The sequence below is a fragment of the Copadichromis virginalis genome, linkage group LG3, assembly GCF_057382275.1.
Source record: "Copadichromis virginalis isolate Kocher_CV1m ecotype Utaka linkage group LG3, C_Virginalis_male_GT1.1, whole genome shotgun sequence".
Lineage (NCBI taxonomy): Eukaryota > Metazoa > Chordata > Actinopteri > Cichliformes > Cichlidae > Copadichromis > Copadichromis virginalis.
In genome coordinates this window covers 46173533-46198712 of record NC_140620.1, presented here as the reverse complement: position 1 = coordinate 46198712, position 25180 = coordinate 46173533, and the positions used below count along the sequence as shown (strand labels likewise).

General features: G+C 40.8%; 3 protein-coding genes across 4 annotated transcripts in view; 1 reads left to right on the top strand and 2 right to left on the bottom strand.

The window, feature by feature from the left end:
- LOC146715010 (uncharacterized) overlaps positions 1–25180 on the top strand; it is a 92082-nt gene that overhangs the window by 39760 nt on the left and 27142 nt on the right. The window lies entirely within an intron of this gene.
- Positions 3325–19183, bottom strand: LOC146715014 (coiled-coil domain-containing protein 149-like). Of its 2 annotated transcripts, XM_085451362.1 has the most exons (13): positions 19019–19183; positions 17930–18091; positions 17481–17519; positions 14172–14279; positions 13969–14085; positions 12116–12288; positions 10798–10870; positions 10499–10583; positions 9763–9907; positions 9500–9576; positions 8351–8383; positions 5154–5258; positions 3325–4259 (listed from the first exon to the last, which is right to left on the bottom strand). In XM_085451362.1, exons 1-13 carry the CDS (start codon positions 19067–19069, stop codon positions 3700–3702), a joined length of 1728 nt encoding a protein of 575 aa, XP_085307488.1. In that variant the 5' UTR covers positions 19070–19183; the 3' UTR covers positions 3325–3699. The 2 variants fall into 2 exon arrangements, with proteins under 2 accessions (XP_085307488.1, XP_085307489.1); XM_085451363.1 differs by lacking the exon at positions 8351–8383.
- On the bottom strand, positions 20490–25020 carry LOC146715013 (uncharacterized). The gene is made up of 6 exons (XM_085451366.1): positions 23066–25020; positions 22796–22968; positions 22498–22718; positions 22016–22142; positions 21843–21940; positions 20490–21670 (listed from the first exon to the last, which is right to left on the bottom strand). Exons 1-6 carry the CDS (start codon positions 25005–25007, stop codon positions 21460–21462), a joined length of 2772 nt encoding a protein of 923 aa, XP_085307492.1. The 5' UTR covers positions 25008–25020; the 3' UTR covers positions 20490–21459.

Here is a 25180-nt window from a genome sequence, read left to right as displayed (position 1 = left end):
CCACAAGACCACTGGTTCGCAACCTTTCGCTTATATATCAAAAGCCCTGTCAGATAAGCTGAAGTACTCCTTTGACACAGCCCATCACGTTCCAAACATTTCAATTGATGGTAAGCCAGATGTTCATCTTAACAAAATAAGTGAATATTGTAGTAGTCATATTCTTGTACAGGAGCTGGTTGGGTCTACTTTGTGTTTGTGCTACTAACACTTGGTAGAAGCTGGATGTTCATCAATCACGGCACAAAAATGTACTTTTCACCACCTACTATTTTCATTCTGTAGAGCTAGAAGGCTTGGTATCATGTTTGCAGAAAGCCTGCATTTATGACTTTAGGCTAACTAGTTCAACTATTTTAATGGTTTGGGTCTCGCTGTTTACCGCCCACATAAAATAAACATTTTTCTTTCTTTTTAAAATAATAAGTTCTACTTTTGATGTGTGTGTGTGTGTGTGTCTGCAGGATATAAAGGACCAATAAAGATACGGTCATGTGGAAAAACCAAGTACACCCTTGCTACTTCCACTGGCATTGTCAGGGAAATAGCAGCCAGGTGCTGCTAATTAAATGCACTTGAATAGCTGATCATCAGCAGGTGTGAGCACCTCTATAAAAGGAGAAGTTTGGACAGTTTGCTGCTCTGGCGTTGTTGTGTGTTGACATAATGCCACCATCGTCCCAGGAAAGAACAGCCTAGCAAATTCAGTTGAAAGGCAAACCGGCAATTCTCAGAAAAGCTGCAAAAACCTAAGATCTACAACGTAGACTCTACGGGCCTCAGTTAGGTTAAATGTTAAAGTTCAGAACAATACAATTACAAAAAGCTGAAGTATGGCTTGTTTGTAAGAAGTGCCTGGAGAAAGCTTCTTCTTTCTCAGAAGAGAATGGCAGCAGGGCTTAGGTTTGTAAAGTTGCATGACAACAAACCACTAGACTTTTGGAACAATTTCCTTTGGAAAAATGAGACCAAAGTAGAGATTTCCATATTTCCATAATGCACTGCAACACATTCAGTGGAAACCAAACAGTATATCAGCACAAACACCTCATACCAACTTTCAAGCATGGCGGTGGAGGGACGACGATTTAGCGTTGTTTTGGAGTCACAGGACCTGAAGACCTTTGAGTCATTGAGTCAACCATGAACGCCGCATACCAAAATATTCTCAGTCAAATATGAGGCCATCTGTCTGAAAGCTAAAGCTTGGTCTGAATTTCTGCTGTGCGTGAAAGTCTACAACAGAATAAATGATGAGACTGTGAGACACTCGTAAAATCATATAAAAAAATAATTATGTAAAGTTATTACTGCTAAATGTGGCTCTAGAAGCTACTCAATTATGAGGTGTACGTATTTATAAGAGTGCACAGATTCCTATGAAAACTTTCTTTTTCACATGACTGAAAGTCTGTATTAGCTTAATCTGTGAAAAGAAAAGTGACAACCACCAATGCTGCAGGTTTATACATTTATAAATATCAGCGAGTTCCACATATAAGGCACATGTAGTGTAGTTCAAAAATCAACTGTTAAATATGGAAAAATAAAAATGGACTCATTAATAAGATTCACCCATAATGCTGAACAGACATCAATAGAATCTCCGGTATTAAGATTAAATAATTCACAATTATGTGCACATTCATTACAAGTTTTGGTATGAAAATTTGAACTCATCTAAGAGTGACAAAAAATGCAGCATTCAGTTTATTAACATCCCTTAGGAAGAAGAAAGCAAACAAGTGGGATTATCTTATCGCAGGGGAAAGGAAATATGGGGCATAGGAACGCATGTTGCCATATTTGTTATTTTCCTAGCTACAGTGGGGCAAAAAAGTATTTAGTCAGCCACCGATTGTGCAAGTTCCCCCACCTAAAATGATGACAGAGGTCAGTAATTTGCACCAGAGGTACACTTCAACTGTGAGAGACAGAATGTGAAAAAAAAATCCATGAATCCACATGGTAGGATTTGTAAAGAATTTATTCGTAAATCAGGGTGGAAAATAAGTATTTGGTCAATAACAAAAATACAACTCAATACTTTGTAACATAACCTTTGTTGGCAATAACAGAGGTCAAACGTTTACTATAGGTCTTTACCAGGTTTGCACACACAGTAGCTGGTATTTTGGCCCATTCCTCCATGCAGATCTTCTCGAGAGCAGTGATGTTTTGGGGCTGTCGCCGAGCAACACGGACTTTCAACTCCCGCCACAGATTTTCTATGGGGTTGAGGTCTGGAGACTGGCTAGGCCACTCCAGGACTTTCAAATGCTTCTTACGGAGCCACTCCTTTGTTGCCCGGGCGGTGTGTTTTGGATCATTGTCATGTTGGAAGACCCAGCCTCGTTTCATCTTCAAAGTTCTCACTGATGGAAGGAGGTTTTGGCTCAAAATCTCACGATACATGGCCCCATTCATTCTGTCCTTAACACGGATCAGTCGTCCTGTCCCCTTGGCAGAAAAACAGCCCCATAGCATGATGTTTCCACCCCCATGCTTCACAGTAGGTATGGTGTTCTTGGGATGCAACTCAGTATTCTTATTCCTCCAAACACGACGAGTTGAGTTTATACCAAAAAGTTCTACTTTGGTTTCATCTGACCACATGACATTCTCCCAATCCTCTGCTGTATCATCCATGTGCTCTCTGGCAAACTTCAGACGGGCCTGGACATGCACTGGCTTCAGCAGCGGAACACGTCTGGCACTGCGGGATTTGATTCCCTGCCGTTGTAGTGTGTTACTGATGGTGACCTTTGTTACTTTGGTCCCAGCTCTCTGCAGCTCATTCACCAGGTCCCCCCGTGTGGTTCTGGGATCTTTGCTCACCGTTCTCATGATCATTTTGACCCCACGGGATGAGATCTTGCGTGGAGCCCCAGATCGAGGGAGATTATCAGTGGTCTTGTATGTCTTCCATTTTCTGATGATTGCTCCCACAGTTGATTTTTTCACACCAAGCTGCTTGCCTATTGTAGATTCACTCTTCCAAGACTGGTGCAGGTCTACAATACTTTTCCTGGTGTCCTTCGAAAGCTCTTTGGTCTTGGCCATGGCGGAGTTTGGAGTCTGACTGTTTGAGGCTGTGGACAGCTGTCTTTTATACAGATGATGAGTTCAAACAGGTGCCATTCATACAGGTAACGAGTGGGGGACAGAAAAGCTTCTTACAGAAGACGTTACAGGTCTGTGAGAGCCAGAGATTTCCCTTGTTTGAGGTGACCAAATACTTATTTTCCACCCTGATTTACGAATAAATTCTTTACAAATCCTACCATGTGGATTCATGGATTTTTTTTCACATTCTGTCTCCCACAGTTGAAGTGTACCTCTGGTGCAAATTACTGACCTCTGTCATCATTTTAAGTGGGGGAACTTGCACAATCGGTGGCTGACTAAATACTTTTTTGCCCCACTGTAAATTCTTCCTGCAGGGCATGAAGTTTGCAACTCCATCGATTTGAAGATTTTCTGTTCCTGTGCAGCAACAAGCTTGTCTGGATACAAAGTGCACTTCGAGCTTTGTCAGTGGTGGCTGAAAAAGTGCTTTCTCTCTCTTTTATTGACTAAAGCGGTGGAGAAGACAGCTCGTGAGCACTGGCTGTGTTGTGGGAATGCAACAGTGGATGATTAATGCAATCATCAATAACGACGACAAGGACGAGGATTTAAATAAGCTTCTCGGTTGGATCATGCCAAGTTGTCACTATGACAGGAGTCACTCTGTGCAGAGGGACACTGAACGTCCCACTCTCTTGTACTCGACACCTCTGCAGCCTGGCTCTCTGGAGCTGACACAGAGGCTTCTTCATGTTCAGGTACATTATCGGACTCACTGTTCTGGGATTCACAGGGCCGCTGACCCACCTCCGAATGACTGACAGAAGCTTGTTTAATTGAAAGCCACTGAAGGTCTGATTCAGTTTGTGGGACATCCAGCGCCAGAGCTGCTTCCTCTCCTTCCTCCACTGTGGAACCCAGCTCTTCATCATCATCAACTCCTTCTATCTCATGCCCTGCCTCTTCCACAGGGCTCCGCCCCTCCTCCAGCTCTACGCCTGCATCTTCTGTAAGGGTCACCAGCTCCCCCCCCCTTCTGTCAATCCCATTCGTCTCCACCCTGTCAAGAGTCTCCAGGCTGCTGTGCAGTGCAGGTGCGTCTTCCCTGCTGACACCATCTGTGCCAAGGTCAGCGCCAGCGGTGTGGCACTCCCAAGATGATTCATGTGAACTTCTGTCGTCTAAAAGAACTGGGAAAAGGAAGATGAGATGACTGGTCATTTTAATCGCTCACTTGATCTGAAGCTGGAGCCAAAAAAGTTTTTTAAAGAAAAAGAAAAAAGGAAAACTTTCTAATGAGTAGCTAGAGACAATAATTATTGTCATAACTGATAACAGTAATAAAAAAAACCAACCCAAAAACCACACACACGAAACGATATAACAAAAATTGCATTAGACAAGAGTTTAAAATGCATGAAAAAACCGAAACAGCAGCCACAAATGAAAAAGCCCGTATTGATTCTGCTAGAAAAACAATGTAGAAACTTATTTCAATTACTTATGTGACTGAAGTGCTTCCATGGCAACAGGCTAAATATAGCAGCGGTGCCCCAGACAAGGGGACGCAAGACAAGTGTGACGCCCTGCATCTCAGCAATAGCAACAGCTTAGTTCTGCTTCTTCGCCAAAATATGCTCTCACTTTGGGGATTACTGACCCATATTTGTGGATGTGCAGGCAAAAAGGTTAAAGACTGCACACATAGAGTCCCCCCACCCCCACGCACACACAGACACGCAAAAACACGCAAGAAGAAAGCAACATTACTTGAAGTGGCATCCATATTTATAGTCCTCCCACCCTGATCCCCCCACCCTCTTTCAAAGAGAACATGGCAGAAGTTTCTGAATGTCAGTGGGCGAGAATTTGCCTCACATTTCCAAAATGCCATGGCATTTGGGCATCTTGCACCAATGAGGAGCAAGGAGAAGTGGAGGCGGGAAGGGAAAGGACTTGGGTTAAACATGGAAGGTAGAAAGGAGTGTTTAGCATGCAATGCCTAATTGCAGTGTTTACGCCATTAGCGGTAGGAGTTCTTATCATTGACTGGAGAAGCCAGTCACTCGCAATTACACACTCACCTTTGGGTGGATGCACTCTGGGCTGCATGTTTGGCTGAGACGTGACACGTGTAGGACGGAGCTCTGGCTGAAGGTTCTCATTTAGTGTGATACTGTCTCTTGTCCCTGTAACATCAGCGCCAAGGAGAAAACGCTCCCAGTTACTCTCTGGTCCAAATGAGAACAACAAACAAGTGATATGTAGAGGGTTTTTTGGAGGGTGGAGGAGTGTTAGATTGGATGGAGCACATGTACGATGGTGCATGCAAACACAGGCGCACGTATGCATTGCAGTGCTCACAGGAAGAGGCTCCAGCTCCCTCTCATCTGTCTTCATTAGTGATGGCTGCACGCCTCTTAGGCTGACACCATATGCTACTCAAAAGAGACTGTGCACTATAAACCAGACGTCACGAGTATACACACAAAACTATATGCACAGACACTCGGCTGGAAGTTAGCAGCCTCTGCCGTCGCACGTAGCCTGTGAACAGGCGAACCTTTGCGTGTGTCTCCGACCGTTCAAGTGTGCGACAAGAAAACAAACAGGAGAACGAGAAAATGGATGACTGGAAGACACAATGCATGAGAATCATGAATGGTGAACGGACACCATATTGTTATGAAAACAGTCCATATTGTTATGGATGCTCAATGTTTACACTGACATGGGAACAGCGAGCGAGGGAGAGACTGTTAGAATTCGTCGTACCAGCTGGGTAAATCAAAAGAAGCAAAAACAAAAAAGTCATGTTGTCTAGAAAGTTCCTCTAATTATTTAACTGTGAGACTGTGTTTAGCCATTAATATGCTGTTAGGCTGTTAAACTGCATTCCTTTTGGTTACTTCAATAGGCCACTACTAAGATATTTAAAAATAATAAACTGTCATAAAACAAAACCAAGATCAATTTTATGATTGTTTTTGACTAAAAACAGCCCGATTAGCCAAATATCTGCTAAATAAAGCATAAAAAATCAATACAATATTTCCACAAATCATTTGTGATTATTCTCTTGCAAACTGCAACAACCCAGTACAACACAGACTGATGATCTGTGGAGGCTTTTATATTTTCACCCAGATACACTTTGAGCTTGATCTGGTCTATTTTTGGCACTAATAACAACTGCTGTGTGAAAAAGACTTGACCCACGAGTCAGAAAACTGAGCCTGATGATGTTTTATGGCAAGTATTGTCAAATCTAATCCCACACGTAACATCAGATCCATATAAGGTGGTGCAGCAGCTGAGTCTAAGCAAACAGACCAACCCTGAGCCACTGCCATCATTCAAGGCCAAAGATATGCAGATATGGGCCATTTTGGGCAGACATAAAAGTGCCATTTAGGAAGATGCTAGAATGCTGAGCAATATATCGACATCACATAGGTAAGACTGGCCAGTAGTGTGTGAAACTGCATCTAAACTTGCAATTGTGTTAGGACAGTTTAGATTTATTTTTAGGAGAACAGTCGAGGAAAACTTCACCAGACTGCCTTTTGAAGCCAGTAATAAAGCGATGCTGGTTACTGGATATGCAGACGAAGACCCAGACTGAGCACAGCAGCTGTGTCTCCATGAGGCGTGCAGAACTCAAAGATAGGAGGCACCAGTGGTTTGCTTTGAACCCTTACTGACAGCTGCCTGTATCATCATCTAACCACCTCTACACCTCTTTGAAACACATCTAACAAACACGCAAATATATATGTGTGTTTATGCGCATAAAAAAGGACTATTCCATATTATGTGACACCAGATCATACTGGATATTAAAGACTATATCACAAACGGGAGAAGTGTACATAGCTGTCAGCTAGTCACAGGAGCTTACACTATGCAGTGCTGTCTAGCTCGACATTGACAGGAAATGCCTTCCTCTTAACTGGAAAAAGTCTGTCAGTTGACCTAAACAGGGTGCATTCTGTATCCACCCTGTCTTTTCAATCTCTGATGCACTCTGACAGGTTTTCACTCGCAGTGTTACATTTCAGCTCACACTCATTCAGCACAGGAGGTGGGGGCGCTGAACTGGAGGACTGGGGTGGGGGAAGCTATCAATCACAACTTTATCTGACTCACCGCATCGATGTCACTGTTATTGTTTTTGGCTCTCTCTCATCCGTAGACAATGTAGTCACCTCTAGTGTTTTCCGGGACTCAGGTAGGCAGCCAAGGCCCTCCATCCTATCCCGTTTGCCTTTAATATCAATCAGCCCAACTTCATCTTGCATCAAGGCCACAGACGCTCACATCTCTCTCTATATCTCTGTCTCCCTAACTGTGGTGGACAGCGTGGTCGTCAGGCACTCTGGGCCCTCGTCTACAAATTCCCTAATAACGGCACATTCCCCTAAATGTGTTTGTAATGTGGGCAATCATTTTCAGTAATGGATGCTTGTCAGTTTTATGGCGGAGAGAATGACGGTCTCATGACAGGGCACCTCCATCCAGCCGCAGCCCCTCCACCGTTCAGTCTGCTTCATAGACGGCACAACATCTCCCTCCAGTGGAGATAAAGGGGAACTGCTTTCTAAGTGAGCAAGCACGGTCCCCTTGTTTCAGGCCGCAAATGTTTTTCGATTACGTTTGGTAAATAGTTTTATATTTTTGGACTGGTTTTGCTCTACTGAGAGTCGGACGTCTTTGCAGGACAGGAAAAGTCACGAGCTGTGTCTTTGAGGAAAATCTGACAGCCGATACAGCATTTTTTATACTTCAATTTTAAATACAAATATAGGATCAAGGGTTAAAAAGTGGTGCAAAAATTCACTTTCTGATAAAATAATAAGAACTTTGACTTTACACCCTCATATACCAAAACTGTATATGACAAACTGTCTTCAACAAGGCTCTCATCTGTATTATGAGAGCCTCGAATCCTTCTACTACTACTACTCAACAGTACTGTGCTGCCCTTAAAAGAAGCCCAACTGCATCACTCAAAGAAAGCGCTTTTTTTTTTTTTTGGTTTCTCTTGTGAGTAAAATTTAAGACAGGTCCACTGGACCGAGAGCATCAGTGTGTGGCACTCCGTCGGCCTGATTCAGTCAGCGGTATCATGAACAGACACATGAGCTGGTGGTCAATGGAGTCAACACATTGTAAACGGTGGGCATGAGGTGACATGTTTTCTGGGCGTCTGCCCAGATTTGTCCTGGCATGACATAGTGGAGGGCATGGATGAACTAAGCGGGGCAGAAGGAATACATACTCCCAATTCCCACAGATACGTGGTAGGTCAAGCCTGAGACGCAGCCAGAGAGGAGAGAAAGGCACAGTGTTATGAACAGAAAAGCTCATTAATGAAAAAGACAGGAGAGGAAATGAATTTAAACCAGCAGGCCAGCTAGAACAATCCCAGCAAAGATCTCCGGGTCATTTAAACAACCTTTAAATGCATCAGATGGACAACACTGAGACAATTATTAAATGATTTTAACTTAAATTGAAAATCATATTTATTATATGGATGCACTTCAATACTGTATCCATGATTTTAGGAGATTTTACATAGACCTTTAAAATAAAAGAGGTCCTAATTTGTTTAAATCAAAATAACTTTAAAGTCATTGTTATCTTTTTCTTGATTTTAATGGAATATCTATGTAGTAGATGATGACTATGATAGTAACAGAAGATTATTAAAAGCTGTTTTAGCTGATTAGCTTAAAGTTTAAGTAGTCGCGTGTCTGGAGCTTCAGCCTGTGTGGATTTAAACAGACAGAAAAAACAAGTCAACTTTCCAGTTTTTCAGTTTTCTTGTTCTTAGACGTGAAAGATATTCCATGAGGAAAAATCCCCAAAAAAATTAAATAAAAATGAAGTACAACAGTGTGCACTTCTCTTCAAAGAACAGAGCAAACTGGCTCTAACCAGAGCAGAAAGAGAAGTGGGAGGCCCAGTGCACAACTGAGCAAGAAGACATCAGAGTCTCGAGTTTGAGAAACAGATGCCTCGCAGGTCCTCAGCTGGCAGCTTCATTAAATGTTACAAGCATAACACCAGTCTCATTGTCAAGAGTGAAAAGGCGATGCCGGGATGCTGGTCTTCAAGGCAGAGCAGAGCAAAGACAAAGCTATCTGACACCAGCCAACGTCTGATCTTTTGCTTATCTTAATGTTTTATTGGCTACACACACACACACACTTATGTTTTCTAATGATGTGGGAAAGATTACATGTTCTCAGCGGTAGTCTTCAAACGATACATTAATATGATTCATTAGTTTTACTCATCATATGTGATCATTTTTCCAAAAGCACAAAAGTGTCTCAAAATAAACATTGCTGAACTACTTTTAGTTTTTAATGGATTCATAAAAGGTTTGATGGTGGAACAGCTTAGGTGTTCAAAGACCCACCTGGAAGACTCCATAATCCTGAAACCTCCAAGGTCTTCAGCTTCCTTTCCAAATCTGCAACTCTATTTCCCAAGATCCTGCAGGCCAGGTGAGAAGAAGGGTCAGTGTGTGTGTGTGCGCACACTTATGTCATATTCCAGTGTTTGCTTTATAGGAGGAGAATTCTTGTAACAGCTAGACAAACAATGTAACTGTGTTAGGGGGTTAAAGGTGAAATATTACCATTATGATGCCATCAGCGGCAAAGCAGGAACTCTTAATACCTGTTGCTGTGTCTCTGGTGCTGGATGACCAAATTCTTCTCATGGATCGTCTCCAGGAGAGCAGTGGCGAGAGACTTGAGGTCGGCGATTGACTGAGGCGTGGCTGGTAGACTGCAGCCCTGCTCTTCCAGAAGCATCTCTTGAACTAAAAAGGAGAGGGAAAGGGGGAAAAAATCAGGATGGGAAGAGAAAGGGACAGAGAGCCACAAATGGAGGGAAGAGAAATGCCAATAATCCCCCAATAAAACTTACACAAAAGTTAAAAATAGGTAACAAAGAAAGCAGGGTGATATAACAAGAGACAGGGAACACAGCATGATAAGAGTAAGACAGAGATGGAGAGTTAGAAACAGATGTCTTCTAGGTGACACTCTCCTAACTTTAACTCCAGAGCCCACTGTGCTGCTTCTGCCAGCAACTGTCAGTCATCATGGCAGGCTCATTTCCCTGCCAGTGGTGCTCTTTACCACTCAGAATACAATTAGTAACCCAGCTGGTGTCCGGCAGTGGCTCGGAGGATCGGCAAAAAGAGAAGTTATTAAATAATCCATTGAGACACGGGTAGAAACAAAGGAAGTGGTTGTTATACTGAAGACACGCCATCAGTTGTAGAGTTTATTTGGCCTGAGAACATTCGCATTAGTGCCTTTCTGCAGTTTCCAGATCAGCTAATACTACATCTATTTATGTCTGAGTTTAAAGAACTCAAAGTGAGCTGAACAGGTTGTGTTTTCACCTTGTTTGGCTGAGAGGACTCCAGTAAGAGGACTGTTATTTGATTTCCCATATGTGCTGGAGTTTTTCCTCCTCTCCAGGGCTGTCTGCAGGCACAGAAAAATAAGAGAATAAAGCTCACCCTGCTGATTCACACGAACATTTTAGTAAAAAGTCACTTCCTTTGCATTAAGAACGTTCACAAAACGTTCTTAATGCAAACCATACACATGTATGGTTTGCATACACATGTAAAGAAATTAAATGCACCGAGTCAGGCAATGTCTGTGTCACATTTTAACTGCAGCATTCAATCTGTACCTTGTACTTCATGATGTTTGACTTCAGCAGGTTCACCTCCTCTTGCAGTTGATTTAAACGGTCATGTAAATACCTACAGGAACAATGATTAGAAAGACACCCAGCAAAGTCAAAACACACATGACAGACAGAGGAGTTCCACATTACATGTATAATCACTGTGCACTGTGAGCAGGAGGCAGTGTCAAAAAGAGCATTTGGTAACGTGAATGACTTTGGTTTATGTTTGTCTTGCTGTTTGTCATTTAGCTCACCCTCTGCCATGTAGAACACAGAAGTCACAACATAAAAAATGCATTCATATGGAAATGAAACCAAGCATTCTCTTCATCCATGCTTTTTTGATCTTTCGTTAGCTAACGTCCACCCCGATTAAACATGACTACCACATAAGACGTGGGTAAAAACACTGAAGCGCATGTACAGTAAGGAAGAACATGTCCAGTACTGCTTAGTTAAGCAACAAGAAATGGCCATCTAAATAAAGAGAGAAACAAGTTTATATTATTTCAAAAAAAAGGAGGTCAGTCAGTTCATTCAGTTTCCCCAAGTGCCATCTCAAAATCTATCAACTGTCTTTCATGACAATTGCCTCCAGACAGGAAGACCAAGAGAGAAGTTTATCAGGATTACAGCCTCACAAGTCAATCATTGGCACTTCAGATTAGAGCCCTCAAGTTTCACAGGAACCAAACACAGGAGGTGTTTGGAGGACACTGTGCAAATCACACCTTTATCATCTAAGAAACAAGAAATGGACATGCACGTGTCTCTCATTGTTAGTTATGGCGAAGATGGTGTGATACTGTGAGGACATCTGCTAGTGACACAGATGATGATTTACTCAGAATTCATCCTGCAGCAATTTCTGACTTCTATTATTATTGCACAATAGGGGAACATTGAAGCCCCTCTCAAAAAAAGGATGGTGTTCAGAATCAGGAACACCTGGCATCCACGGACATCCAAACCTAACCACTGTTGAAAAGGTTTTTGGATGAGATGCACCACAGAGTAAGGAAGAACAGCCAGGAGGTGCTCAGTGTGTGAGAACTCCTTCAAGACTGCTGAAAAAGGTGATGATGAAAGGTAGCTGAGAAAATGCCAGGAGTTTATGAAGTTAATACTGAAGTCAAAGATGTCTACTTTCAAGATTTAACATACCTTTTAGTTGGTTTACACTAATTACGTTTATTAGGTAAATTCGAAGTTTGGTATTAAATAGTTTTGATGTTTTAGAAGATAGTATTGGGACTGAAAAATGTATTTTAAAAAGTGTCAAATGATGACACTTCTGTCTGGCACATCTCTAACTCACTTGTTTTCCATGCACAGGGCGTCCACATCAATGATACGAGCCTCGTGGTTCCCCAAAATATGATTCAGCTCCATATTTAGTCGCTCCGCCTTCTCTCTGAACACAGTGCGCTCTGCCTTCACGTCCTGGAGCTCGTCTGTCAGTGCTTTCATGTTGTTCTCCATCTCCTCCATCTAGAAAAAGGCATACAGGCAGAACTGTTTGTGAGGGAAGCCACGGAAACGTTCACGTGATGGATATTTCAAAGCTTTTGCTCATTAAAGTAGAGTTTGCTGAGGCTGCATTCACTGTTTTTAGCATTCAGCAACTCAGGAGCTCCCCTGCTGTTTTAAAGTGAGCAGCTTCCACTCTAGTAGATAACAGTTAAGTGGCTCCACTGCGGGTTTCAAAGAGGAGGAAGTATTGTTTATCAGTCTAATACATTTACTGTGTTTAATGTGCAGAGAGGATTCTGCCAATAATAAAATGTTCTACTCTGAAATTAAATTCAAAGCACATGGACAGTAATGCGCCGAGTGTATTTCCAAGCAAAAAGTGTGATTCACTATGGAAAGTTTTAAACAAACTGAATGAATTACTGAGCTTACGTCTACTGAGGAAATCTATAATAAATGTCTGTCACGAGGCCCTGACTAGAAACGAACAGTTCCAGAAACATCAGGTTTCTTTAGAAACTTAATAATTAGATAAATCAGTCTTATTAATATGTAGTTAAAAATGATACAAGTCACTACTTTGTTCTCTACATAAACTGTAGGACAACTTAACCTTTCAATGAGTGTAATGAACACTTGACCTTTGACTCCTGACCTTGAGTCGAGGTCATGGAGTTTCAAACTCGTCTGAGATTTTTAGTAGATACACCGATGGCATAGATTTAAAATTCCTACACTGAGTTATCAAATTCAATAACTTGCATGTCTACATCGACCGCCTGCCCATCAGGGTTACGACAATACCCAATCAACCAAGACTATGAAAAGCAGAAAAGAACACTCTAAAGTAGTTACAATCTGCACCAGTTACTGGTTTTCAATAGAAATTGTCACTACTGAATCACTTACTACTGGACTCAATTGCCATTTACACTCACCCTGTTCATCCTACATCCATTTACCTAATGACACACACATTTTCAAACCCTGAATGGACAAAAGATTCAAACCTAGATCATTGTTGTGAAGTGACAGGGATAACTAGAGCTGTGCCATATCATGTCATCTGCAAAAACACCGGCATAAAGTTTCATGTGATAAAAAAAAATGACATAAGACCAAGTATATGTTGGAGCGATTTAGTGCCTAAAAAGGGAGCTACTTCAATAATCTCCAACTAAGCACAAGGCTTTGTAAGATATGCAACAAAAAAGTTCCTGCTAAATGTGGAAACTACAAACATGTTTCACTATTCCATCAATCGTCAGTGTCACTGGAGCACTCCCTATGACAGGAAAAGTGAACAGTGGATGGAAATTACTGATGGAGTTATATGTCAGAAAACAGGACTTTAAGCATCTGGTTAAACAGCTCAAACCAAGCTCCACCACCCCACATAGAAAATGCTTTTATTTGTATTATTTGACAGTACTGTGCAACTGCTAATATGTTACAAAGCGATCTTAGGACTTTAACAATAATTAACGTCCTAGGTAGTGATTTAGACTTTTTTTTTTAAAAACACTCTTTCTTTTGGATTAAATTTGTAAATGACATGTCCCTGGACGGAGTTCCCTCCTTTTCCTTAATCCTGTAGCAACATCCTAATGAATATTCCACAAAAGAAGAAATGGACCTGAAAATGAAGGATTAATTGCCAACCATATCAAAGTGCTTTGAGGTAAGAAATATATCCACCTGTAGCCCAGCTCTCTCTAGCTTGCAAACCAGATCCTCACGCTCATGGGCGGGGAAGTGACGCACCCCGACCTCTTCATCCCCCAGCCTCTGTCGAGTAATGGTCATCCTCAGGAGCTGCAGAAAAGATAAGTTCAACTTTTTACTTCTCTTAAATAGTTAATCTCCATGTACGTTTGTGCGAGTACCCCTGGTTACTTCACCTTGTTATCCCCCTGGGCCTCTGCAAGCCTCTGAGTGAGCTCCTTCACCTCCTCGGCAAGCTGTTTTGTTCGTTCCCTTGAGTCCCTCAGCAGCTGAGCCAGGTTCACCTGCGGAGCAGGAGGAGGAGAAGAGTGAATGCACAACAGCTTGTGCCAGGCCAGACAAGGTTCAAATACCCCAGGAAATCACATTTAATCAGCATCAAACATTTTCCTTCTTCAACTCAAGAAAAAAAAAATGCCTATCTTAACATCCACAAAATTTCAGAGATAAAAACAAAGCCAGTCCACAATCCTGTTCTAATGAAAGAGACAATTATTTAGTGCCATCTAGTGTACACATTAGTATTTTCATTTTTCATTTCACTGGTGTTTTGTTACTATTTCATTGTATTTTGTAGTGCTATTCAACCAGCAACTGTTCAGTGTCACGGTGTCCCTGAAAGCACAATAAGACAGAGTCATGCAGGGCCCTATGTTACAAAGCAAGTTCAGCAGAACATCTTTCTGTTATCTGGATTCACTTAACCTAACACTGGCAGTCAGGATAAGCAGTCACACAAAGCTGGCTATCAAGGCACTAAGTTAATCCAAGGTTTCCCCTGCGCGTTCACATGAAAGGGTTGGCATTGGCAACATTTAGAAATAGCAATTATCGATGGGTTTACTGGCATCAGAGTAGGTCATCTTGCATAGGAAAATAAAACTATACTGTACGAAAAATATGAAGAGGTTAAAAAACATAATACAGACTAAAACCAACACAAGTGCCTCAGATACAGTGGGGCAAAAAAGTATTTAGTCAGCCACCGATTGTGCAAGTTCCCCCACTTAAAATGATGACAGAGGTCAGTAATTTGCACCAGAGGTACACTTCAACTGTGAGAGACAGAATGTGAAAAAAAAAATCCATGAATCCACATGGTAGGATTTGTAAAGAATTTATTTGTAAATCAGGGTGGAAAATAAGTATTTGGTCAATAACAAAAATACAACTCAATACTTTGTAACATAACCTTTGTTGGCAATAACAGAGGTCAAACGTTTACTATAGGTCTTTACCAGGTTTGCACACACAGTAGCTGGTATTTTGGCCCATTCCTTCATGCAGATCTTCTCGAGAGCAGTGATGTTTTGGGGCTGTCGCCGAGCAACACGGACTTTCAACTCCCGCCACAGATTTTCTATGGGGTTGAGGTCTGGAGACTGGCTAGGCCACTCCAGGACTTTCAAATGCTTCTTACGGAGCCACTCCTTTGTTGCCCGGGCGGTGTGTTTTGGATCATTGTCATGTTGGAAGACCCAGCCTCGTTTCATCTTCAAAGTTCTCACTGATGGAAGGTGGTTTTGGCTCAAAATCTCACGATACATGGCCCCATTCATTCTGTCCTTAACACGGATCAGTCGTCCTGTCCCCTTGGCAGAAAAACAGCCCCATAGCATGATGTTTCCACCCCCATGCTTCACAGTAGGTATGGTGTTCTTGGGATGCAACTCAGTATTCTTCTTCCTCCAAACACGACGAGTTGAGTTTATACCAAAAAGTTCTACTTTGGTTTCATCTGACCACATGACATTCTCCCAATCCTCTGCTGTATCATCCATGTGCTCTCTGGCAAACTTCAGACGGGCCTGGACATGCACTGGCTTCAGCAGCGGAACACGTCTGGCACTGCGGGATTTGATTCCCTGCCGTTGTAGTGTGTTACTGATGGTGACCTTTGTTACTTTGGTCCCAGCTCTCTGCAGGTCATTCACCAGGTCCCCCCGTGTGGTTCTGGGATCTTTGCTCACCGTTCTCATGATCATTTTGACCCCACGGGATGAGATCTTGCGTCGAGCCCCAGATCGAGGGAGATTATCAGTGGTCTTGTATGTCTTCCATTTTCTGATGATTGCTCCCACAGTTGATTTTTTCACACCAAGCTGCTTGCCTATTGTAGATTCACTCTTCCCAGTCTGGTGCAGGTCTACAATACTTTTCCTGGTGTCCTTCGAAAGCTCTTTGGTCTTGGCCATGGCGGAGTTTGGAGTCTGACTGTTTGAGGCTGTGGACAGGTGTCTTTTATACAGATGATGAGTTCAAACAGGTGCCATTCATACAGGTAACGAGTGGGAGACAGAAAAGCTTCTTACAGAAGACGTTACAGGTCTGTGAGAGCCAGAGATTTTCCTTGTTTGAGGTGACCAAATACTTATTTTGCACCCTGATTTACGAATAAATTCTTTACAAATCCTACCATGTGAATTCATGGATTTTTTTTTCACATTCTGTCTCTCACAGTTGAAGTGTACCTCTGGTGCAAATTACTGACCTCTGTCATCATTTTAAGTGGGGGAACTTGTACAATCGGTGGCTGACTAAATACTTTTTTGCCCCACTGTAACACAGCAGCATGGCAGGAAAAGCACTGTACAGCAGTTTAGTGTTGAATGAATGTGTGAGCACTTTCAGAGCTTTGGGCAGTAAGACAGGAAAAGGCTTACAATATTAATAAGGTTTAGGCTATTTGAAGATGCAAACTCTCTATATTAACAAACTTGTCAATATCACGACTCTATCATTAAGTTTAGAGAGCAGTTTCACTTTTTATTTTCTCAGCTATAGATCTAGTGGTGGAAGTGAAGCTAACAGAAAACAAATCATGGAACAAAGTTGCATCTAAGAATCCAGATTTATCACTGATGTTGATCAAGGAAAGACAAAGACTTCAGATGCCATTAAAAAAAAACTTTAGATGCTCCTATTCTGTCCTTCTGTCCCGTGCACAGAGGTCCCATGGATCGTGCCACTATTTTCCAGAAAACTGAGCAGTCAGTAGATGAGGATTTTATGCCTGCTGATCTCTAATCTGGGAAACATCCTGTTCCATAGCAGGTTAGGTTCACAGCATATGTTACCATGGCGATGTACACTGATAAGGAGTGAGCCACCTTTGCAGTACAGAAAAGTCAGGTTTAACCAGGGAGTTACCTGGAAAAGACAAAATCCTGCTTCATAGTGCAGGCCTCAGGACTTGTAGAAGACACACCCACCCTAGAACAACAATAGTCTGGGATTCTCACCTACTTAAGTGCATTCAATAAGGAGAGAGAGAGGAGTCTGATTAACCTACACCCTGATATTTATCCTGCAGCACAAAAGAAATGGCCTCTGTATGCCAGCACGAAGAATTTCAAATAAACAACCAAGCTGTGAATTTAACATAAGCATTGGATTAACTGTTTATGAATTACACACATTTTTAATAGACATTACCTCATTTAACTGTACCTATTAGCATATGTATTAATAAAATTAAAACTTACTTGATTGCGTTTTTCAGGTGGCAAAGAGGGGTCACCATCCTGAAACATGAAAAAAAGACTTCTATCATCAGATGCAATAATACAGCAAATACTATAAACTGGAGCAGCGTGTAAATGGAAAACTGAATATCTACATTTAGCTGCTGCCAAAAAATTTAAAATATTTTCTTTTTTTGGGGTGGGCTTGAATAGAGAAACTCTATCAGAATTACACAAAAAAATGGATATTCCTTCAAGAAATCTAGAAAATACATAAAGACAAAATCAGATCAGGATCTGCAATATTAAGCAAAGTAATGATCCTGTCCATGACAAAAAATACCACAAGTGTGAAAATGAATTTCAACATCTTGGAGCGGACTGTCGATTCATTTTGCTCATGGCTGTAAAATACTTCATGCTAAAGGGTGGTCACAAAAAAGTACCACCTTGAAGGCTGAACCACTCACAATGAGTTCCCTGTACTTCTTCTTGAGTCCCTGGTGGCGTTCTCTCAGCTGGTTGGCCATCAGCTTGTACTGGTCTCTTTCCTGCTGACAGGTGTCCAGCTCTTTGGACAGGATGAGGAGGGCTTCCTTCTTACTCTCCAACTTCCGCTTACACACCAAGAACTTAAGCAAACAATGCACGAGAGCCATGGTGCTATGAGATATATTACTGTTGACTGAATTGGCAGTAATGTTTATTTCAGGGACCACAGCTGGACATGTAACATCTGTATCAAGCTTGTTCTTGGTTTTATCATGTATCTTTATGTTTATCTTATTCTGTGATGGGAACGGTTACATTAATTGTGCAAACAAAACCAACCCTAACCTGTTTCCCACAGGTGGAAAAACACACTGGAGTGAAGTGTTTGACGTACAGATAAGGCCCACAATAATGAACAGTGGAGACCGATAGCAGTCAGACCAGCTTATAACCAAATAGCAGCTCCTATCATGCAGCACGGTGTGCTGTAGTAGTTTTGTTAAGTTCAGTGCTTGCCATGTCTTTCAGTTACAGTAAAATAAATCAAAACAAACAAACATTTTTTTTTCATTACTGCGTTAAATGCTAATTATTTTCTTATTTCTATGGTCTGTCAAATGTTATAAAGGTGCAGGTTATTCGATATTTGCGGCATATAGTGCTAATTAAATTAGCCTACAAGCTTAAATTACTGCATTAGCGCCAAAATATACACACGCTTACCTTCATATATATACAAATAGCTTACTCGGTAATACTCTTAACAGGTTAAACGCGAGCCCACAGGTGGGTCTACCCTATCAGTACACAGTAGCATCATCATATAGGGGTGGGTTGGTGTATTTGCACCAACACAGTCGTATGCTATCAGCTTAACGGAATAGCTAGCAGAAGCCATCAATGAAGAGCCCACCGGTGTCAAAAAACGTTGAGCTCGTGCGTGTATTAATGAACGTCCAGGTGTATGAAAGCTAAGAGACCGAGGCTCGTTTCCATATGGACACCGGGAAACATCTATAAAACCGGTCAGTGTCTGCAGCTGTTTACGGTCTCTCCCACTCACTCACCTCGCTGACGAGCCCCTGCCAGTCACTCTCACTCCTCTTGGAAGACTGCATTATTCGTAATATTTTGCAAAAATGTCACGACACACCAGCCCCCCTCTCCTCATCCGTTTGTTTATCCTGCAACGTCACTTTCTTAGCCTCCGCTGTCAAGTTACGCAGAAAGACAAAACATGGAAACGACTTCCGGTACGTATGTGAAAATAATATTATATTTGAAGAAATTCAGTTTTGGACAATTTTATACAATGAAGTTCTAAACGATTTTATAAGAACGATTCGAGTTATATATATAAGAGATTTGAGATAAATAGTGGGGAATCAGTGAAGCTGACAATAAAGCGGAAATGGGTTCCTTCATAATAAAAGCAGAAAGTCTTCCACTAAAAAAATCCGTTTCAGCACTTTTTGGAGAGAAACGAGCAAAACGCTTAAATAATACAAATTATATGGGGAAAATGCACCGTTTTCTTTATGTCTATAGACCCTGTAAAGTTTGTAAACAGTGATGGCCTGGGCACTATAAGGTCTATAGGGGGTTCCAGTAACATCAGGTTTCTTTAGAAACTTAATAATTAGATAAATCAGTCTTATTAATATACTTTGGGGAGGGATACTCCCACTAGGTTTAAATCTGGGCTCCCCACCATTTGACCTTAGAACTGAAGAAGCTTCTCGGATGAGAGGTGAAACGTCTTCAAGCAACTTAAAGAAGTCCAGACGCTTTTCTTTGCAAGCTCCTTTGACTATAAGGTCTATAGTGATCATTTGGTAATGTGTATAATTTGCAAGAAATTATACACATTGTGTGAAATTATACATCATTTCCAGAAGCTGTTGCTAATCCAGGGACCCTAGGCAGTTTATATAGTAAATTTAATACAGACTGATTAAGGTGTTTAGCCCTGCCCCCCTTTTAACCAACTTTATACCAATCAGATACCCCTCGCAAACACCAGATATCAGCTTATAAAGGCAGGAGCTTGTTGAGAGGCGACCTGTTATAGAAAACCTTGCTGGGAACCATCAGGCCAGGCGTTTTCACTCTAAAAAGCCTGAAACAAACAAACAAACAAACAAGGGCCACTGCTCATTCAGTGTTAATAACATAGTAAAGCATGTGCTGTAAATGGAATGTATTGGCACTATATAGCCACCATTACAGATTAGTATTCAGTTATACTTAAAACAATTGACTGCAGGTCATGAACTCATGAAAAATATTTTTGAGATCATGCACAAGAGTGCTGAGGGGTTATTTTGCCCCTGTACAACTGGACATATTTTTAAAGCCAGTCAAGTTTCTCACCCTTGGCCTTGAGAAAGCACCCAGGTTCAAGACATTTCAGTTTTGGTTTCAGATCTGCAAGCTACTATGTTTTTAATTGAATGTAATTAAATGAAATTCAGCATTTCCACATTCTGAAGCCTGATTTCAACTATGCTGGCGAACGGAAGAAGCACATCTTTCAACTTTTTTTAAAAAAAAAAAAAGGAATTTATTTAGCTACTAAACATTAAATTTGCAGTTTTTTTACAATATGAACATGAGATAAAATCTTTAATAAAACATACAAATTCTAATATATTTGGTAAATTCTCAATGACATTCACTTTAATTCAAAATACATGAATAGAAAAGTTGGCATAGTGCATAGTACTAGTATACAGTTGACATGTTATATATAAATTTTCAAAAATGAAAATGCATACTTAAGCTATGTATTTGCTTCACACAACCAAAATAAAATACATTAAAAAAGGAAAAAGTAGGTTTATCATTTTCCTATCTGGAATAACACTGTCTATAAAAACAGAAGTGGAAGAATTTATTCTTAAGTATCGCCAGTGTATTTTTATTTTTATTGGGCGCCAGTTTAGCTCAGCGCGTTGTGCAGACGCCCACATGTCATATGGCCGAGAAGGGCCGGCCCAGGTTTTAGTCTGACCCGCGGTCCTTTGCCTCATGTCTTCCCCCTTCTCTCTCTGCCCCTGCTTTCCTGTCGTTTTTCCACTGATCTATCTACTAAAGCTGAAAGTAACAAAGAATTTTTATCACTAACATTTGCAAATACAGCCACCATAATAGCACATTTTAAATTAACTACTAAATATAAAACCATACAAATAACATTACTGACATCTAGTACTAGTAGCTCCCTTAAAATACCATCTCTCCTTCTATCAGGATTTGGAAAGTGGTCACAATGAACAACAGGTGCAAAACTTTGGCTTATTGTGCAGAACAAATTTTGCTAGTTTGGTTTCTGTGGTGTTCTTATATATACACATATGTTTGAACAAAATAAAGCATCCTTCAAAGCTTTCATTAACATCTGTACTTCTAGTATTTGCTTATATACATTTTCTCTGAATGGTTGTCACACTGTACAGGCCTTTATGACAGCCTTCGTCCTTACTGAATTCAACTTTGTTTAAAGTCACTATTGAGACTCCTGTACTGGGAAACTCAGAGGGTCGTCCGTACTTGTAGACATTATTGTAAAGGCGGTACAAATGTCCTTTGTTTCTTCTTTTTGAAACATTTCCTTCTTTCCTTCTAAATTCCAGCCTTTATCCTTGGTAAACTTGTAAACACACCCAAAGAGATCAGGAAATAACACCAATACGTCAATGTGAGGAGCGTCCTCACGACTGTGAACAAGGAAAGTTTTATTAATGAGTAGTAACAGAGAAGTAAGCTTCCAAATCTGTCATAGTATCAGAAATATTTGTGATATGTTCATATAGTTACAAGAAATTCATATATATATACACATATGAATATGTGTTCATGAAATAATGTTTTTCATTTAGTTTAACTTACTTATGCTCATGGAAATTGCGTATAAAGCGCAGTAATCCCAGCGTGGTTTCAGGGTACGGCTTTCTGCCATCCATCTTCTGAACCAGCTCTTCAGGAAACTGCAACAACAAAACATGGTGGTCATGAACTGGACTTTAGGAATACATAAGTTTGACCTCTCATCTGTAAGTCACCTTATTTTTCCACAGTTTGAAGGATCCATTAGCACATGCTTCTAGTGAACCAATCAGCTTTTCATCGGCATTTCGACAGTTTGCCACCTCCTCCCTGTTGCCGGTCTCTCTCAAATATTCAAACTGCCTGGAAATAAAGCTTAAATTACGCTTTATAAGTAACAACATAAAACTAAGAGGAAAATCTTGAATAATAACAGGAGCAGCAAAAAAGAGTCATGCTTAAAAAGACAAGAACAGAAATGTATGAAACAAATTTAGTATTTGCTGCCAATGTTAACGTGCCTGTCTGAGTACAAGACGGTTTGACCTCATTTTCCCAACATATGGATTAAGCCAAGTAACAGACTGAAAACTTTCCACCATGTGTGGGAAAATGATTGAAAATCCTTCACAGTTTAGGCTCTCATTAGCAAATCTATTCTTGCTTTACTAAAGTTAAACTAGAAATCGCAGATTCTGTTACAGCATGACTTCCTTACTCTTTCGGAGTCCAGAAGAAGGGATGGTTTAAGCATTCTTTTACTTTGGGTCTGTCCTTTGGCTCTTTGTTGATCATCCACTCGATGAGATCCTTTGCCACCACATCTTGAACATAATCCAAACTGTACTTTCCATCATAAATGTTTGACTCACATCTAAAGGATTTGCCAAATGGATGGTTGCCTCCAGAGAGGATATAATAAATCAGCATGCCTGCCACCTTAATAATAACACATCAGTTTAGGTATTTTTACCAAGGCATCTTTCAGTTAATCAAGTTTAATGGACCTGTATTACCTGGATGTCAGTGCTTGACTTGTATGATATGACAGATTCTTCCGCTTCTTCTGCTAAAGTCTCTCGGGCCATCCAGCATCTGGTTCCTGCACTGCATGTACGTAAAGTTGTTTGGCCTTTGAGTAAGCGTCTGCTTATGCCAAAATCGGCTAATCTTGCCCTCCCAGTAACATCTGCAGGAGGCATAAAGTACAAAACTCATGAAAATAAATCATTAATTCATGACATCTGTTTTGTTTTGTTTTTCTCTGAATTTCAAACATGTCTTACCAATCAAAACGTTCTGGGGTTTGAGATCTCGGTGAAGAATTTTAGGATTTCCACAGTGAAGCACCTTTAGACTTTCAAGAATTTGTCTGACAAGTTTCTTTAACATCTGTGGGTCATGGTCATCATTCTTGATATGTTCTTCCAAGGTGTATTCACAAAGTTGCAGACAAAGATATCCAAAGTTCTCGTCCTCTGCAGCATCAACATATCGTACGATATAAGGATGATCGAGTTCAGGAAGTCGTAGGATTCCTTCTTCGTTCTTCAGCACGTCATAGTTGCTTTTAGACATTCTCTTAATGGCAACTTCTGTGCCGTCCTCTCTCAGCCCCAAGAAGACTTCAGTACCATCACTTCCCTTCGCTATTCTGAATTCTGCATCATTCACATAAATAATGCTTCTGATTCTGGATATTTTACTGTCATCTGTGCCAGCAAGTTTCTCCAGTTTGTCCTTCCACCTGTTGCTGATTGGAAGCCATTTTTGTTTTTCTGCATTTTTATTGGTGCTGTAGTCAAAAGGCTTTAAATTTGAAGTTGATTCCATAGCAGAAACTTCTGTTGTTGGTTCAGTTGCTGCAGTGGAAACTTCATCATTTGGGTCTTCTTGCTTTTGGGCCTTTTCCTTCTTTTTCTTCTTCTTTTTCTTCTTCCTGACTAAAGTTGAGACTGCATTTCCCTCACATTCTGAGCTTGACCTGCTGAAATACTTTTTCAGACTCCTCAGCACCTCTTTCAGTTTTTCATTTATTTCCATTTCTACAGATGTCAGTATGTCCTCGGGCACTGAAGTTATGCCCACTGATTTTAAAATATTTGCTGTCTGTTCAACTGACACCAGGTTTGCGAATATAGCGTACGTGTAAATCCTGATCTTAGTGGAGTGTTGCTCATTTACAAAAGGGGCAACTGTTCTGCATAAGTTCTCTAAAAAGTTGACGTGCCAGTCCTTTGTGCCTTTTGTTTTCTGTGTTATCACATACAATGTTTGTAGCACTGATTCACAGATGTCAGGTCTCTCTTTTAAGCAAAGCAGTTTCAGTAGTTGTGGAACTACAGCTACTGCATGCTCATTTGATATGTTTTCCATTGTGCAGAAAACTGCACTCAAACTTTCAACTGCCACCTCTACATGTGTCTTGGGGATGTTTGGAAAGCGACTGGCTGCACCTTCAATGTAAGTATTCACATTTCCAGTTTTCTTTAGCCATTTAATGCAAGCCTGGCAGTATTTATCTTTCCATCTCCCAGTAAGAGTAAAAAGGATTTCAATCATGGTCAGATGAGACCTAGGATGCTCTAACAACATGTGACTGTTGAACATTTTAAAAACTTCATCAGATGTTTTTTCACAAATAGCAATTTCCATATCCAAAAAATGTCTAATTTGGGAACACACTCTATCTCCATTTGATGCAAAGTGATTAATCATCTGAGATATTTTTTTACTTTCCATAAGCCATTGAGCATCTTTTTTGGATGGCAGTGTCACCAGAGCACCAGCAGAGATGAGCCTTTTCATGATATCCTCCCTGTCTTTAATGGCTGCAATTTGCATTGGTGTGAATATCTGTTGTTGCAGAGGAGTAGGACTCCATCCATCTAGGCTAGCTTTTGCCTCAAGCAATAGATCTACAAAATAAAGAGGTGCTTCGGACAGTGAGACATAATGCAAAGGTGCCCATAGGAGTTCAGAAGGTACATTTGGGTCTGCACCCTGACGCAAAAGGTAAGAACAGATATCTCTGTTGTGATTTACAACAGCAGAGATCAGTGGGGTTATATAATCACTACACTTGCTACAATGGTAAACTCCATTAACATTATTGTCCTTCAGTAATTTACTGAGCTCTTTGAGGTCATTGTTAGTTATGCACTGGATTATAGGATGTGTTTCTGTTGGTGGGGAGACTCTCAGTTGTACTTTAGTGATAATATCCATGTTTTTGCATCAGATTACCTGTGAAAGAGAAAGCACTGGCATTAAAATCATTAAAACTGTAGTTTAAAGGATGTTCATTTTGTTTTTTTAATAGCTGTTTATAAATGTCTATCGAAGCCTAAGATTCTATTTAGACTACAAATGGAGGTTTTGTGCGTGCAGCCTTTAACTGT